At 45.7% G+C, this 17,502-nt stretch overlaps 3 protein-coding genes across 3 annotated transcripts; 2 read left to right on the forward strand and 1 right to left on the reverse strand.

Moving 5' to 3' along the window:
• The first annotated feature begins 864 nt into the window (after positions 1-864).
• On the forward strand, positions 865-1,984 carry LOC123100024 (quinone-oxidoreductase QR2). Its single transcript, XM_044522024.1, has 2 exons — positions 865-1,117; positions 1,206-1,984. The coding sequence occupies exons 1-2, from the start codon at positions 1,095-1,097 to the stop codon at positions 1,795-1,797; spliced, it is 615 nt and encodes a 204-aa protein (XP_044377959.1). The 5' UTR covers positions 865-1,094; the 3' UTR covers positions 1,798-1,984.
• Positions 1,985-14,755: 12,771 nt separating this feature from the next.
• On the reverse strand, positions 14,756-15,219 carry LOC123100027 (uncharacterized). Its single transcript, XM_044522026.1, has one exon. It carries the CDS (start codon positions 15,162-15,164, stop codon positions 14,898-14,900), a length of 267 nt encoding a protein of 88 aa, XP_044377961.1. The 5' UTR covers positions 15,165-15,219; the 3' UTR covers positions 14,756-14,897.
• Positions 15,220-15,457: 238 nt separating this feature from the next.
• LOC123100025 (uncharacterized protein Mb0911c) lies at positions 15,458-16,179 on the forward strand. Its single transcript, XM_044522025.1, has 2 exons — positions 15,458-15,702; positions 15,793-16,179. Exons 1-2 carry the CDS (start codon positions 15,575-15,577, stop codon positions 16,079-16,081), a joined length of 417 nt encoding a protein of 138 aa, XP_044377960.1. The 5' UTR covers positions 15,458-15,574; the 3' UTR covers positions 16,082-16,179.
• The last annotated feature ends 1,323 nt before the right edge of the window (positions 16,180-17,502 follow it).

The raw sequence follows: 17,502 nt of genomic DNA on the forward strand, positions 1-17,502 counted from the left end.
GCTGCACCCTCCACCGCTAGTCCGCTTCAGTCTATTCAGGAAGACGCTCGCCTATGGGCCAGCGCCGGCGCCAACGGCTTGGCGATCATGATCTCTGAGAGATAGGTTCTAGCTTGATGTATTGAGGACGAGCAGCCCCTACCCTAACTGCTCCAGCTACTTGAGCCCGCGCCGACTTGTGTACGCGTGGCCGCTGTAGCCACCACCCTTTGTATTTTTCACCCCTCCTATCAATGCAATGGTACGTAATCTTTGCGTATTTGCGAAAAAAATAGGGTGCACAATAGCAAGCCTACTACTGAGCCAAGTCGACTTAATTTGCAATCTCCCTGTCACGTACTCACTCCATCCCATAATACAAAATCATTTTTTATACTATTTTAGTGTTAAAAATATTTTTATATTATGGAACGGTGGGAGTACATACAATTTGTTCTGTGATGCATAGTGTGCATCATCGACGCGTCGCTCTAACTTAGAAATCAAACGCAAAATCAAGGTTGGTGAGGGAGCGGCGGCCGCCGGCGGAAAGCCTCCGACAGTCACGTATGAGTTGGTGATTCATATACGTGGTGCAAGCGTCATGCTGAAGTAGTTATACCATACGAATATTAATTTGGTGTCTCACTTTTCATCATTTCTCGGACAAGGAGTATTTTCTCCCTTTTCGAAGAGAGAGTATTTTCTCTACATTTATTCTTTTGAAAGCAGCTTGCCAGGACGGAGGAGGTGCTTACGTCAGTACGGACGCCATGGTTACGCGCGCAGCTCGACCAGCTGATGCTTTGGAAGTGTCCAGGTTCTTTCTCCACCGGCCACACTCATTTCTCAACCCAAATAATCAATGATCTCCCTTTTTTTAATTAGCAGAGTCGCTCTTTCGAAGAGAGCGAGAGGAGGATTATCTTAACAGTATTGAATCAGTTTGATGTGCTACTAGCTTACTTAGGACCTGGCAGCCTCTCAATTTTCTCTATAAATACCAGTGCCTCCGTGTCTTCTCAATTTTCACCAGCCATAGTCATACAGCGACAATAAGGAGAGCAAATTAGAAGCACAGATCAAGGGGAAGAGAACTCCGCGGCTGATCAGCAATGGCGACCAAGATCTACATAGTGTAATGATCCGCCTTGGCTCAGTCTTCTTATTGCCCCGGCGGGTAGCAGATTGATCTGATTTCTGCAATTCCTTTATCATTTCTGCAGGTACTACTCGACCTGGGGACACGTCGCGACGCTGGCGGAGGAGATGAAGAAGGGCGCCGACTCCGTCCCCGGCGTCGAGGTCACCGTCTGGCGGGTGCCAGAGACGCTGCCAGAGGAGGTGCTCGGGAAGATGCACGCGGCGCCGGGGCGCGAGGACCACCCGGTCATCACGGCGAGCCAGCTGGCCGAGGCCGACGGCATCCTGTTCGGCTTCCCGACGCGGTTCGGCATGATGGCGGCGCAGATGAAGGCCTTCTTCGACTCCACCGGCGGCCTCTGGCAGGCACAGAGCCTCTCGGGCAAGCCCGCGGGCGTCTTCTTCGCGACGGGCACCCAGGGCGGCGGGCAGGAGACCACGGCTCTCACGGCCGTGACGCAGCTGACGCACCACGGCATGCTGTTCGTGCCGGTCGGGTACACGCACGGCGCCGGCATGTTCGCCATGGACGAGGTCAAGGGTGGCAGCCCGTACGGTGCCGGCACCTTCGCTGGAGCCGATGGCAGCAGGGTGCCCAGCGATGCCGAGCTCGCCCTCGCGGCGCACCAGGGCAAGTACTTTGCCGGCATCGCCAAGAAGCTCAAAGCCGTCTGAACTCCGATCACCAGCCGTGTCCCATGACTCATATCAACTACTCAATCATTACAAGATGATTTGACACATCATTTTCAGTGGAGCAGATTTACATAATTCTAGACAATTAAACTGTACTGCATTTAATTTCTTGTTTGGACAAATAATACAATTTCTTGTTCTGAGTGGAGCATTCGGTCTTGGTTTATTAGCCCCTTGTATTTAGGGTCTTATTTTGATCATAATTTTAACTAATAAAATATAAATTATATATAGCAAAAATAATATCATTGGAAGCTATGTTCAAATACGAATTCAACGATATAATTTTTGTGACATGCATTACATTTCGTTAGTTAAATCTATGATCAAATTTTGCTATAAAATACAAATGGAACCAATAAAACAGGACGGATGTAGTATATACTAGCATAAAAGTCGACAAAATATATTGTTTCTTTTGGTTGTGGTACGTAGGCCACGTGCCCACAGCCCGCGATTGGCCGCATCGCCGGCCACACGATTTCCTCATCGTCGGTCGTTAGATTGGATCTCACCATGTGTTGTCCTTCCCTCCCCTCGCATTGCCTACAAAGGAAAATTACCCTTCTCACTCCCGCACGAAGCGTTTACCTTAGTTGCTCACATTGTCGGTGCTGCCCCGTTGGCTCGCAGCACCCCGCTTGCATTTCGCGCCGCCGCCCTAGCACCACCTATCATCGCGACCATCGCTGCCTAGGTTGGTTTTGCAACAGCGAAATGTGCCGTGGGCCTTGCAGCGGGCGCCCCCAACCTTGTAATACCTCTCGCCCCACTTTGTGTTCGCATACAAACACATCATTGTGTACTTTCGGCGTTGAATGGGGCCTCGTCAGGAGCGTGATACGCAAGATACGTTGGTGGACTTTTGAGCATCCGAAATCCACACACTTGGGAGGGATCCCGTAAGGGAGTGCGAAGGTTGTGGGTTGCCCTAAGTCGACTTGATTGCCCCTAGGGCCTCGAGGTTCACTGCTTTGCAACACAAAGAACAACGAAGAAACGGAAAAAATAAAAATAAGAAAGATCTAAAAAATGTAAAGATAAAAAGTGGTAGGTTGGTTGATCGATTGTGTGCCGTTCCAATCCGACGCTACCTCTCATCTACATATACGAGGCGACGGGACTTCCCATGCAAGAAAAGGATTCCAAATCCGATCCAAATCTTTCTAAAATTAAGCTAACTCGGAATCTCGGATTTTAATATGGGTCTGAGAAAACATCTTGGTTTTTGGAACCCACATGCCACATATGATCTCATATGAAATGACCCAAAAGGAGAAGTTGTTTGCCTCAACAAGAGGAAGAACTTTCATGTTGAACTTGTTTCATCCGTGGCAATCATGAGTATTGAATAGCTCTCGTCATATAAAAGACATGTATGACACCATGTCTATAATTGCAATTGTATTTTAACTTTGGAGGTCACATATGAACTCAAACGGGGATGACCATAAAAGCAATGTTGTATGTTTCAACGATGCTGAAAACTTCATGTTGACCACCTTTTCGTTCAAGACAACCTTGGGGGACTGAATAACTAGCGCCATGTATCAAACATGGGTGTCTGGGGTCGGTCCCTAGATTTTGGTCATGGCCAGGTCTTGACTGTTTTGGACGTACAATTTTCATAATACCTTGGATTGAGATGATTCAAAAAGCAAAGTCGCTTGCCTCGATTATACAAAGAATGTTTATGTTGAACACTTCTTCATTTGAGCCCATTTTGAGGATATTATCATGCAAGCCTAAAGGCGGTGTCAACGCATGCACCTTTTTTTTTTTGCAAAGCTAGTGTAACAAATAATAATTTGTGTCGACTTTGTTGTAAGGATGCTGTCAACACTCCGTCGACCATTTTATATACTAGATGATCCGTTGCGCCATTGATGCAGGGACCAACTACAATCGAGAAGTTAAATGTATTATTTGAAACATAAAAGTGAAAGTTAAGTAAACTAGTTGAAGAGACAGTTAAGTAAACTAATTGAAGAGACAAATTGCATTCATCAACACAAAGACGTTTCCCGTGAAGGTATGCAAGTGATTATATTTGTATTGTGTTTGTATCTACCATGTATGTTTAGCAACGATTGAAACCCATCTCCTTATTTCGCCGGCCAGAGCAACCCAACATCTGGGTCCATAAGAAGGTCGAGCCCCCCCCCCCCCCCCCCCCCCCACCTGCTCGTTGATCGTGCTCTTTTCTGGCCCGTGAATTGTCTGGTTGATTCACCGCTGCTTGTTGTGGTGCCAATTCATTTTGCGCCTGGTAAATATAGTTAATATGATGTTGGACGGTACCCAGACCGATGCAAGAACACAAGTCGTGCTAGTCCACACAGTGCCTCGTCCAGATAAATGCAAACACAGAGCGACACGTCTATAGGTAAGGCAAATGCAATTACGTGTTGTGGCTAATGGGATTAGACATCTCAATTGTTACATGGGCCGGCAAACGGTCATCATTACGACTCTCTTTCCACGGACAATGACCGTCTCTTGGATCGACCGAGAGGAGGGGCGAGTACGTGGCAGACATATTGTTTCATGTTTCGTCACCTTCCTCCTTCCACTCCCTTCGCCACTGCTAGTAAATGAAGTCCTACTGCACTACCTACCCTACGCTCCCTCTCAAAACCACTCGCCAATGTCGTCCGACAATGGCATGCAGCAATTCAAATCGAAAGCCAATGTCACATGTCTGTGACAACATCGATGGGCTAGGCGAGACGTCTGTTCAAAGGGGACCGTCCAATCTAGCGGAGGCACGGGCGAACGCCATCAAGAGGCGTTGGATGGCTTCCGTTATAATGGAGCATGCACTGGAAAATCTCGTCGGCATGGAGCTCATGCCATGACGAAGCACCGTCGAACGCGGCTCCAAAACCCAACCCTCCAAGCGGGTGTTGCTGACATCGTTCTTCCTACGAGGGATGGATCTAGCCTATGCGGTTGTTGACGCTCAAAAGTGGCACAATCGTAAAAGTTGCTTTAAGCTATGTCAAGATTAATTCAAACTTATGATTGGAAGTCACCATGGGATGTCTTTCTTCGAGAAGATCAAGATTGATATGAAGGTGGTCTAAAACGGAGTTCGGATGCAAAAGTTATGACAAGTTCGGAGATGCTCATGTTGACACCAGATTAAATAATGGCTTGAAACACAATTAAGATGGCCTCAAATGGAAAAAGTATCAACATCAAAGTTGTGCGTCTCGTCGAAAGGGCTGATTTTGATATAAAAATTGTCCCAATCTGAGTTCATATGCAAAAGTTAGAGACGAGATGCACAACTTTGATGTTGAAGCATTTTCCATTTGAGGCCACCTTAATTGTGTTTCAAGCCATTCTTTAATCTGGTGTCAACATGAGCATCTCCGAACTTGTCATAACTTTTGCATCCGAGCTCCGTTTTAGACCACCTTCATATCCATCTTGATCTTCTCGAAGAAAGACATCCCATGGTGACTTCTAATCATAAGTTTGAATTAATCTTGACATAGCTTAAAGCAACTTTTACGATTGTGCCACTTTTGAGCGTCAACAGCGGTCTCCTATTCTATTATAGTATTCAACTTCATCATATCTCTCCCAATGGCATACTACATTGTCTGCTTCGTTGCAATGTGCGAGTGCTTCTTAGGCATGCAGCCCTAGTTTGGCAGTGGAAAAACATTTTGGGGTGAAAGGGCGAAGGAATAGCCTTGAGCACAATCTGTGGGAGTGAAGTGGAGCTCATATTCAGCCCAAGCCATGATCCATTTATTTCAATATGGAATTAAGCGACCCAACAAACCGTGGGAGCAGGTGCTACTTGTGAGCTGCGTTGGGATTTTCTCGAAAGAGGAATGGTGAAGCAATATAGTAGCAGATAATATTTCCCTCAGCAGAGAACCAAAGTTATCGAAGCAATAGGAGAACCACACAAACAACCGTCGACGGTACCTACGCACACAAGAGCAAATACTTGCACCCCATGCTGGCAAGAGGGTTGTCAATCCCCTTGTACTCGTTAATTGCAAGGATCAAATGTGATAGTAGTAGATAGATAAATTGCAAAGTAAAATAAAAGTAAATAAATTGCAACAAGGTATTTTTAGTTTTACCAATATGATTAAAATAGACCCGGGGGCCATAGTTTTCACTAGAGGCATCTCTCTCATAAAAATGACATGCACTGGGTAGACAAATTATTGTTGGGAAATTGATAGAAAAGCGCGTAGTTATGACGTTATTCATGGCATAATCATGTACATACGTATTATGTCCGTGACAAGTAGACCGACTCCTGTCTGCATCTACTACTATTACTCCACTTCGAGAGCTCTTCTATGCTTGCCTCTCTATGTATTAAGTTCATGACAAATAGAGTAATGCATGAAGTATGATGACATAATATAGACAGAATAAAACCAAGCATATGATTGAATGCCATCATTTTCCCCTGAGCAGCAACGATACAAATACGTGCCTTGCAACCCCTTCTGTCACTAGGTGACAACACCGCAAGATTGAACCTACTACTATGCACCACTTCCGCTGAAGATCTACTCATCAACTTGGCCAAAGAAAACTCATAGATCGAAAGCATTACATAGCTACAACAATCAAACATAATAAAGTTTAAAAAAGACTCAAGTACTTTCAATGAATAATATGATCATAAAACCACAATTCATCGAATCCCAACAAACGCACTATAAAAGAAGATTATATCGAATAGAACTCCGAAGAGAAGATTATATTGAAGATTAGAGAGAGAGAGAGAGAGAGAGAGAGAGAGAGAGAGAGAGCCATCTAGCTAATCATTATGGACCCATAGGTCCTATGGGAACTACTCACACATCATCGGAGGTGTAGCAAGGTTGATGTAGAAGCCCTCCGTGATCGATTCCCCCTTCGGCAGAGTACCCCTGAAGGCCTCCAGATGGGATTGCGGAAGAACGGAGACTTGCGGTAGTGGAAAAATTGTTTCAGTGGATGCTATGGGGTTTTCCCAATATTTGAGAATTTATAGCGCTGGAATTAGGTCAGACGGAGCCACGTGGGGCCCACAAGACATCAGGACGCGCCTACCCCCCAGGGTGCACCATGTTGCCTTGTCGTCTCCTCGTAGGTATTCTGGTCCCCGAAGCTTCTAGGGTCTCTTATGTCCAGAAAAAAAATCATCACAAGTTTCGTCCTATTTGGATCGTTCGGTATAGTTTTTCTGTAAAACCAAAAACAAGCAGAAAACAACAACTGGCAGTGGGCACTAGGTTTATAGGTTACTCCCCAAAAATGATATAAAATTGCATATAATGTATACAAAATTGATAATATAATAGCATGAAACAATCAAAAATTATAGATACGTTGGAGATGTATCAGCAGGCCTGGTTTTACTGCGACGATGTTCCACCTAAAGTCGATGTTCCCGGCCTACGTCCATCCTGGATTGTAGGGTCCTCTGAAGCCGAGCTAGTAGATGTAAATGTCCTTCAACAACAGGTCGAGAAACTAAAAGTCGATGGCCTTACCAACGTTCGTATCCTGGCTATCTGGATGGATAGGCGAATCCAACCTCTTGAGGCAAGGGTGCACCCAATGTACGATTACACTGGGCCCAACGATCCATGCCGGAAGATAATGAGCAACTACTAATGCAACAAGTTCGCCAGCTTGGTGAATGACAACACCACGAACATGCCACATGAACCAACCTTTGAATGTAGGCATCCAACACCAATTTAATTATTCATTCGTTCTTGCTCATGATACTAACCACCTATTCGGCTTTCGTTTCAATGACATGGTTTCATAGACCTTATCTCAATGCCGTCGCTTTCGGAGACGCGAGTTGTTTTGGAAGCCGACAAAGAATAGACATGCACCTCACCGGTGCCGCAGACGGCAACAAGGGGCTACTTATAGTGACAAGGACGGACATGATCGTAGTAACAGTGGCGAAGAGGACAATGACCCTTTAATCATCAGACCTCATAAAAAGGGGACCCGAGAAGAGAGACCATCCAACTAGGAAGGAAATGCGATAGAGTTGGAGGCCCACAACTGCAAGAAGCTACGAAATCATACCCACATCAGCTTGAACAACACGTTGACGCCAGCGCAGGAAACTATTGATTTGCCTCCACCTCCATCCTCCACCCCTAATGCGTTGATGGTGATAAGGAAAATGTGCCCTAAAGCTGAGACGATTCCAACAGGATATGAGTAAGTTATCTAAAGTTATGCTATTTTCTACGTTTCTGCTTTTTGTATTATATGTTCAACCCGAATCCTCTTTTCCTATTCCATTGGTGTTTCCACTCTTTCCCCGTGCAATATGGGTGTACTCGCCGGGCTCTACCGTACAGTTAGCTTCAGTCATGGTTGTTAGTTGAGTACGCACAGGAGGGCCAAGCAGCGGGAAGGAGAGAGGTAGAATTAGGAAAGTAACAGAAACTTTTGACCTTTACAATTTTCACACAAAATAGGCCACAATAATAGTCCTGAAGAACAAGGCATGTATGCATGGCTGGCCATAGATCTTCCATTTCCTACAACTACACGTCCTACTTGCGGAATCCACTCGACACCTCCATTCCCTATTTTTACTCTTAGTATATATCACCTCAGCCACATAGGTCGATCGTCTAATACATTTCATCTTCAATCCTCTTGCTTTGACATGCAATGCCGTAATAACTGATGGGAGCATGACATGGCCAGTATATTGTATATCTACAATTCTTTTACTCAAATCCATCTTTATCATTACCATCTGCCTAATCTTGTCAAATGCCATGATGTGATTCCATTTAGTCATGCACCAAATAATTTCCAGCATACAACACTCTCAAGTGGTGCTCATGTGTCCTCAAAAAACATGTGTATCATGCTATCTATAGGTTCCTCTCATAAACTCCCCCTAAATTTCTTTTTCAAATTAGCTACAAGGTGTCACATACATTCCCTATGCTCCACTCCAGGGAACACCACATCAACTTGATTCTCTAAACTCTTGCAGGCATCTGTGTGCGTAACCAATCCTAGTGGATGGTTTATAATGTTGCGCAAATTCTGTAAAAATCAGATCCAGCTATCTTCCGACTCTATCTCCAACGCACCAAAGGCAATTGGAAAAAGCCAGTTGTGTACGTCAACTGCCCAAGCAACTACTCCTTTAAATCTTTCATTCACAGAAGTAGCCTTCATAATTAGATAGGGCATGCAACCATCTAGAAACCCCTGCCAAGAAGCCTTGAAACACGCAAAATCCCTTCTAAAGCATTCCTTCCTTTATGTTCCATCTACACAATATGCTTGTCAATATCTAACACATATCCTGGACTTGTCATCTCACCCTCAGCTTTGTAGGTGTACAACAGCTTAAAACTTTCGTCCCATTGACCATTAGTCTTGTCAAGAGTCGTTAGTCTAAGGCATGAATAAGGAAGAAAGCATAGGATGACAGGTTGCCATTTGACTCCCGTCCTGGGATTAGACGGTGATGGAGGTGCTAAAGGCTTGAATCTGGTCTCGTCTCCCCCCGCGAGCTAGGCTAGGGTTCCTCCCCCCTCCGCCCCCTCCCCCCGCCGCCAACCGCCGGCCGCCCCTTCCCACCGCCGCCAGCCGCCGACCGCGTGCGCCCCGCCTCCCTCTCCCCCACCTCCTCCTCCGCGTTCCCGTCCGCTCGCCCCCCTCCCACGGGCGACGGGCTGGCCCCTGTCGCTCCCTCCCCTCCGGCCCCCCTCCCCGTCCCTCTCTCTCCCCGGCGCCGCCGGCTTGGTCCGTCGGGCCCTGCCCGCGCGGCGCTGGTGGCGGCGGGCCGTTCCTTCCCCACGTGCTCATGGGGGGCGGGGGCCTCTCGATGGCGGTGGTGTGGCTCGGCGGCGGGATTCCGGCGGGCTTCGAGGTCCTTGGTGCGGCGACGCGGCCGTTGGCTGCGAGACGGCGTGGCGGTGCTGGTGGCCGGCGGCGCCCTAGATCTGGGCCCTTTCAGGCTCCATCTGGGCTAGGGCGGGCCGGCGACTCGGTGCGCGGCGACGCTGCTCCCTGGTTGGTGGCGAGGAGGCGGTGGCGTCTTCGTCGGCCGGCGAGCTGCAGCGTGACGGCAGGGGTTGTTCGGACCCTTTTGGGTCCGGCTGGGCCTCGGGGCCTGGCAGGCCCCTTGTCCTTGTGTCCGGTCGGCTCCGCGGCGGCGGTGGTGGTTGTCCCCTCATGTCGGCGATGTTGCGGATGCCCCCGAACCCACTATCTCTTCTCTCATCCTCCAGGTCACGTGTCGGTGACCTCAGGGGACGGCGAAGTTGATTCGGTGACCGTGGTGGCACATGTTGGTGGGCGGCGTGATGGGTGGTGCACTATGGTTCGTCTGGGGAGGCGGTGGGGGTTTGGGTTGGGAGAATCTCTGGCGGCTCGTCCGGCCCCGACGCGGCAACGCCTGTGGGTGCCGCCGGACCTTCCCGAAGGGCGGTGGGTACACCCTCCCCCCACTGCCCCCCCGCGTCCCTAGGACTAGTCCGGGAAACAGCGGCGTCGTCGTCGCCTCCTTCTTGAAGGTGTTGCTTGGTACACGGCGCTTCGGAGTGCTGGGAGCGTGGTGGTACTTCTCCGGAGGGTGCAGCGGTTGCCGGTCATCTTTGTTTCGTTGATCTGCCGTTGTTGGCATTTGTTTCTCCTTCTTTTTTCTCTGTCTTTCTTTGGGCTTGTTTGTGCTGCGGCCCCAGCACCTATCGTTGGCTGTATCGGTGGGTGCTTTGTAATACAAAGCGGGGAACCCTTTTTCGTAAAAAGAAAGCATAGGATGTGTCAGAATGGACAAGGAGGTTTTGCTTGCCTAATGTCCACGCTTGGTAGATGATTAGTCCTTGCTCATATCTCACGTCATCCCTGGATCCTATTCGCGAAGAAGCAAAACACTAAAAATTGATCAACAAATGGATCTTATACTATGGTAAAGATCCAACATGCTCATGATATGCAATGACACGACCTGGCATGGATGAGGTGCACATGATCAAATACAATTACTAAACAAGTTAAGTGAAGTGTGATTGCAACTAAAATGCAATATAACTAAACCCCACATTCAAAGGAAAGGGTTCAATCTTGTTTAGTTACTCAAATCGCTTTAAATGTTGTTAACATGGATGAACATAACATAAGATGGTTACGGATATAAGTCAAAACTAAGCTAAAAATTTGGATAGAGAAGGAAGCATTATATACGAAAATGCATATGAGCACTTGCGGGCTACCTCCATGAAATGCCTCCATGATATCTCAGCATTCAATATGCATAGGGATTTGCACCGCTATATCAGCATATTTGAATTGGGATGGCCGTTTTGGCTCTAGGGTGCATATGCTCTCGTATCAATAGTAAATTCAAAATAAATATTTTAAAAATCCAATTTTTTGTGGAGATGTTCTTGTTAGTGTAACAAGCATGCATGACAATTTTCATGTGAAACTTGATAGCAGTGCTTCGTCGGTGAAAAAAACAAAAATACGTGTAACATTTGGCGTTCGACTTTTTTTTTGGCTCATGCCAAACTTCTTAATCTCCCCCTTAAGATTTGTACGTAGCATTTGAGTGTGGCAATCAACCCATGTATTTTTTTCAATTTTTTTGACATTTGCACACAAAAAATTGGTGTGCAAGAGCATATGCTCTCAAGAGCCGAATTGGATTTCCGGCTTGTATTCTTTGTTATAGTTAGGTCTATCTTTTCTTGTTTACGTAGTATAAGGAGGCATTCTCTGCACAAACAGCCCCTCCGCTCGCCAACTCATCCCCATGCTCACGTGTCAGCCCCCAACAACTAACAATGACATCATCGTTAAATCGTGAATGACAAGCAAGCGGATTTTTGTTGAAACCACGGTTTTGAATCATGCGACGTCTAATATTCAGTTTGTACCAAGTTTTTAAACTGCAATATTATTCAACTTTACAAATATTTTTCACAAGTTTATGTATTTTTATCAGTTTTAAAACTGTAATATCGGACCAACTTTAAATATAAATTTATGTTTAATGCATTTAATAATTTCCAAAATTTAGTAAATGTGAGATCAAATATATTTCCATAAAGTTATGTGTCTTCTTTAAAAACTGAGAATCGCATCATGGGATAATTAAAATAAATAGAGGATTTCATTAGTGTTAAAACTTCAAATAAAAAAAGAATGAGAATTCCAATATTGTAATTCTTGGAAAATTGGTAGAAATTCCACGAAATTACGTCTTTCTATTTTTTATTTCTAGTGAAATCCCGAGAACTTCTTGATAATAATTCTAGGAGATTTATTTATACTAATCCAAGGACTTTTTCTTCTATAAAAAGCTATCTTATTAGCTTTCTTTATTAAAATCTTCTTGCGAGAGCGACCCCAGGTTCGTTATTACTGATGTTGCCTGCTGATTTATCAATGCAGCCACATGTAACTGTTTCTCTTCATGGTCCAACAAAGAACAAAGATGAATTAACACTAATTACGTTGCATGCATTCGTTTGTTTTCATTTATTAAACCATGGTATACTGTGAGCTCCAACACATTTGTTAGGGCATGGCCAACGCTCCACTCTGGATGGGTGCCTCGGTCCTCCACGTCGGATTTGATGGTCCAGAAAGGCTGCCTCTTCCCTAACTAAAAGTTGTTTCAACTCTCTCATAACCAATGCCATGGCAGGCCTCGCTCGCTTTAGCTCTTTTGCGGTTTGGAAATTGAGAAAGAGAAACTTAGGCTGGCCATAGTGAGGGTAACATAAGTAGTATCATGCACTTGGGACTCGCAAACGTGCTTATGTGGGAGCCAGTTAAAGAAGAGAGATGGTTATAGTAACATAGGTAGATACCGTAACATAATAAATGTGATGCTACTATGTGTCATGCATGGCAATAAATGAGATCATCTATAATACTGATCTATAATACTATGCACTATGGATGTAATATCATACACTAGTATCATATGCATGATACTAGTATATGATACTCCCCACTATGACCAGTCTTAGGGTTCAACCACAAGGGAGGCTGCAGCGTGGTACTGTTTTTATTTCACACTGTGATTTAAGCTTCGAAAATTTATGTGGAAGCTGGGGCACCTGTATAGTTCTGCCCCCATAGCTCTTGCCCTTACATAGTACTCCCTTCATTTTTTTACTCCGCATATAAAATTTGGTCAAAGTCAAACAACATAAAGTTTGACCAAATTTATATCAAAAAATATGAACATCTACAATACTAAAACTATATAGTATGAAAATGCATTTCATGGTGCATCTGATAATATGGATTTCATATTGTAAATGTTGATATTTTTTAATATAAAGTTGGTTAAACTTTATAAAGCTTGACTTTGACCAAACCTTATATGCAGACTAAACAGAAACGGAGGGAGTAACTATCTGACATTATTTCTCTGTCAACACGCCATGCATGGACACAAAGTCAATATGTGCATTAACTTCTGGCATGTAACATCATGTCCTATGATCTACACTCATTAGACTACCCACAGTCGAAGTAATATAGATGGTAACATCACACATCTTTAGGCAAACAGATGATGTGGCGAGTAATTAATGAGGAAAGAGGGGCATGTGGTAACATAGCTAGTTACTGTAACATCACATATGCCAAGACATGATGAGTCTACAATCTAATAAATAAAATATTGCATGACACCATACATATGTTACTCCTCATTATAGAGATGTTAAATATAGACTAGTAACATATGCATGTTACTACTCTAAGTTACTACCCTATGACTAGTCTTAACTCACCAATACTTCTCTACAGTGCCATGTGATTTGTTTGTATTAAAATTGTATTGGCTCAATAGGAAACCTAAGAGCGATTTCAGTTCACATCCCAATGTACATCGATTGTGGTTTAGATTACAGGCGCCTCCATGTGCTATGCGGCAACGTCAGCGTTATATAAAGCATTTCAAACATATATAATGAAAAGGGCTCATGAATTTCATTTTAGTTGATGCAAATATGCATGTAAGTAACCTATTACTCCCTTCGTTCTAGAATATAGTGCGCTTGTGCTTTCCGAGGTTCAACTTTAACCATAAATTTAACCAATGTGACCGACTGCGGCGGGAGCAAAAATTATATAATTGAAAACTTCTTTTAAAGACGAATTCATTGGTAGAACTTTTGCACCCGCCGCAGTCGGTTTCGTTGGTTAAATTTATGATCAAAGTTAAAGCACGAAAACCGAGGACACGCTATATTTTGAAATGGAGGGATTTATGGTCAAAGTTAAATTTATGCATCATGTTGATCAAAACAATATATTTAATTAATTAATTATGAGGTAGGATTAATTATTATTAATTAGGTATGTTAATTAATCTGTTTTTGGCGTGGATGTTAATTAATCTGTTAATGCTAATTACATAGTAAAAACAAGTTAAACAAGTCAAACGTGGATACAAATGGCATAATTATGATCTACACATTTTATAATCAAGTTTCATGTAAAACATTTTACAGTCCGATGTTGATTTTACATACTTTATTTATGCATATGCAAGCCTTCCGGTCATTTCTTTTTCTGAAAATAGTAAATCTAAATGAAGAATAAAACGGAGCTAACTAGCTAACAGCCCGGCCTCCAGAGCATAGCCCACGACGTTAAGCGCTCGGCATCTACGCGATGCCCACGGGCGAGGTTTAACGGGATGGTTAACTGGGCCGACGCCCAGCAGGCGAGGGAAGGCTAACTCGGGGGCCGGCTGAAGACGCGAGGCAGTCCGCGTCGGCGAGGAGGAGCGGCAGTGGGTAGGATTTTCGTTTTGGCGATGATGGTCAGCTGTCGCATCGCCGGAAGGGCTCATCAAGTCCTCGCTAAAGGCGGGGTGCCACGGTTGGAAAAGAAGATGGGGAAGATGACTTAAGAGGAGGAAGATAAAAGGAGAGTCGCCTTGGAATTCAATCCTTTTTCTTTTTATTCTGGTCTGGGTATCTTATTCCACTCCTTGGAAGTTACATACTACGAGTACATCACAGTTTATGCTTCAATACATGTGCTGCGCAAAGCACGCCATGTAACAACTAGCTTAGCAGTTAGCCTCCGCCGGTGCCTGTGACGCCCAGGTCCGGCTTGCCGTCCTCCGCGCCGGCGCCGAACACCGGGCCGCCCTTCCCAGAGGCGTCCTCGACCTTCTCCTCGAGCATCTTCACCGGTAACCCATGCTCGTCCTTGCTCGAGCGTAGCTCTGTCCTTGGCGACTGCTGCTGCTGGCACTCCTCCGCGCCGTCGGGAGCTGCCGCCGACCTGTACGTGGTCGCCGTGAAAGCTCCCTTGGGCTGTGCGCCTTGGGCTCCAGACATGGCAATTTGATGGTGCTGGGCTGTGGGTCTGGGTTGGACTTTGGCGTTCCGTCTTAGAGCTGGCACCCGGCTTCTTAAACTAGGACGTGATCTGTGGCTACGTGTCAGTGCCACCTACTGAGAATTCGGTCTGAGGAGCCGCTGAACCTTCCACAGTCCACGCGTGTCACCGAGAAGAAGGCACGATCTGAAACGTGGAGAGAAGAGTCCAGAATACTGCATGCATGCGCGCCACCTCCCAAGCTGCCGACGGCGCGGCGATTCCGGGCCGCATTAAAAGGCAAACCACAGGCGAGAGCTGAGCGCCAGTAATCGAGAGAGCCAAGGAAGACGCAACACGGCTTAAGGCAAACACCGAGCCATCTCAAAGTGGTTAGCAGTAGCACCCGTACCCACGGAAGGGACGAGCCATGGCGTCTGGGGCGGTGAGACCTAAGCTCGCGTACATCGTGTGTTACGTCAAAGACGTGCCCAAGTCGGCCGCCTTCTACGCCGACGCCTTCGGCTACAGCGTCCGCCGCGTCGACGACTCTCACAAGTAATCCCCATCACCATTTGCGCCTAGGCCTACCTTAGCTGCCTGCCGGGCCAGCTTGACATGTGTGTGTATCGTCTGTTCTGCGCGCAGGTGGGCGGAGCTGGACACCGGCTCGACGACCATCGCGTTCACGCCGCTGCACCAGAGGGAGACGGACGCACTCACGGGCGAGGTGCAGCTGCCCAAGTCGCCCCGCGAGCGAGGGCCCGTGGAGATCTGCTTCGACTACGACGACGTCGACGCCGCGTACCGGCGGGCCGTGGAGAACGGGGCGGTGCCGGTGAGCGCGCCGGAGCAGAAAAACTGGGGGCAGAAGGTCGGCTACGTCAGGGACTGTGACGGGATCACCGTGCGCCTTGGGAGCCACGTCCGCGAGTAGTGGCATCCTTGCTCGTGTCTGTCTACTGTAATGACTAGTAATGCTACTGTCGATAGCAAATAATAAATCGCCGTGTCCAGTGACAGCAAGTTATCTAATGTTTCCACGCACCGCCGCCGGCAAAAATACGTACAAGTTACCCAGCCTAGTCGGTTGGTCTTGTTGGTTGCTCTGCAGTAGTGCAGTCTACACTCTGCAGCCGTTCGCTGTGCCCTTTGAGGCTCCGAGGCCATGACCGGAGGCCACTCCTCGCGGCAATTCTGCCGCCGTGTAGCCTAGCCGGTACTCTGCAGGATCGTCACGAACTGGCGATCGCCTGTACCGTTGTGCAAGCGGCGCTGCGTGATCCCTGACCGGAATAACGTATGGCTCTATTCTCTGAAAAATTGATCGTGAGGTGCGTGATCCCTGACCGAAATAGCGTATGGCTCAGAAGATTCTAACAAATTCGTTCGTGGGCTATGAGAAAGATTATGTGACTTGAGAAATCTTCTTAAAATTTTGTTGTTGCGGGCTGTTGTGAGCTATGAGAAAAGCTGATGTAAGCCGAGAAATCACCATGAGAAAGATGATGTGACTCAAGAAATTTTCTGAAAAATTTGTTGTGAGCTATGAGAAAGCTGAGTTCTGTAAAATTATTCTGACTGCGAGGAAGCTGATGTGAGCTAAGGACTCTTTTGAAAAAAAATGTTGCGAGCTGCGAGAAAGAAAAAAAATATTCTGACTGTGAGGAAGCTGATGTGAGCTAAGAGCTCTTTTGAAAAAAATGTGGTGAGCTGTGAGAAAGCTGATGTGAGCTAAGAGCTCTTTTGATAAAATTGTTGTGAGTTGTGAAGAAGCTAATGTGAGCCGAGAATTGCGGAGAAAAAACTGAAAGTTAGTTGATTGAGAAATTTGTGAAACTGTGGATTAGATAGAAATTGTATGTAATGTTCCTAGGGCTGAGAGAATGTTTGTATAGTAATTGACTGTAAAACAGCGATTGTAGTACACATTGGAAGGCAATTCAACGACCATTTAGAAAGAAAAATTATGATAATGTGGATAGTTCATATAGTTAACCAATAGACATTTCAACTATTATTAATCCGGTAATACTATTATAAAAGACATGGACCAGACAGAATACATACTGGTCACATGATGATGGTCTCCACCAACATAGCTAAATTATCCTCACTAAAAAATAAGACACCAATATAGCTAAATTATCCTCTTTAGACACATCCGTGACATTTTGGCCCGAATTTGTGACAAAAACACATATTCTCATAAATATGATGGGCTCCTGCTTCTATGATAAAAAAATATGATAAAAAGAGTTTTTTGTTCTGAGGGGACGGAGGCGCATCTGCATAACATTCTTTGGGTCTTGCTAAAAATGACATGAATTTGCAACCATATTGTACTTAATTTACATC

Source organism: Triticum aestivum, chromosome 4D (genome assembly GCF_018294505.1).
Source record: "Triticum aestivum cultivar Chinese Spring chromosome 4D, IWGSC CS RefSeq v2.1, whole genome shotgun sequence".
Lineage (NCBI taxonomy): Eukaryota > Viridiplantae > Streptophyta > Magnoliopsida > Poales > Poaceae > Triticum > Triticum aestivum.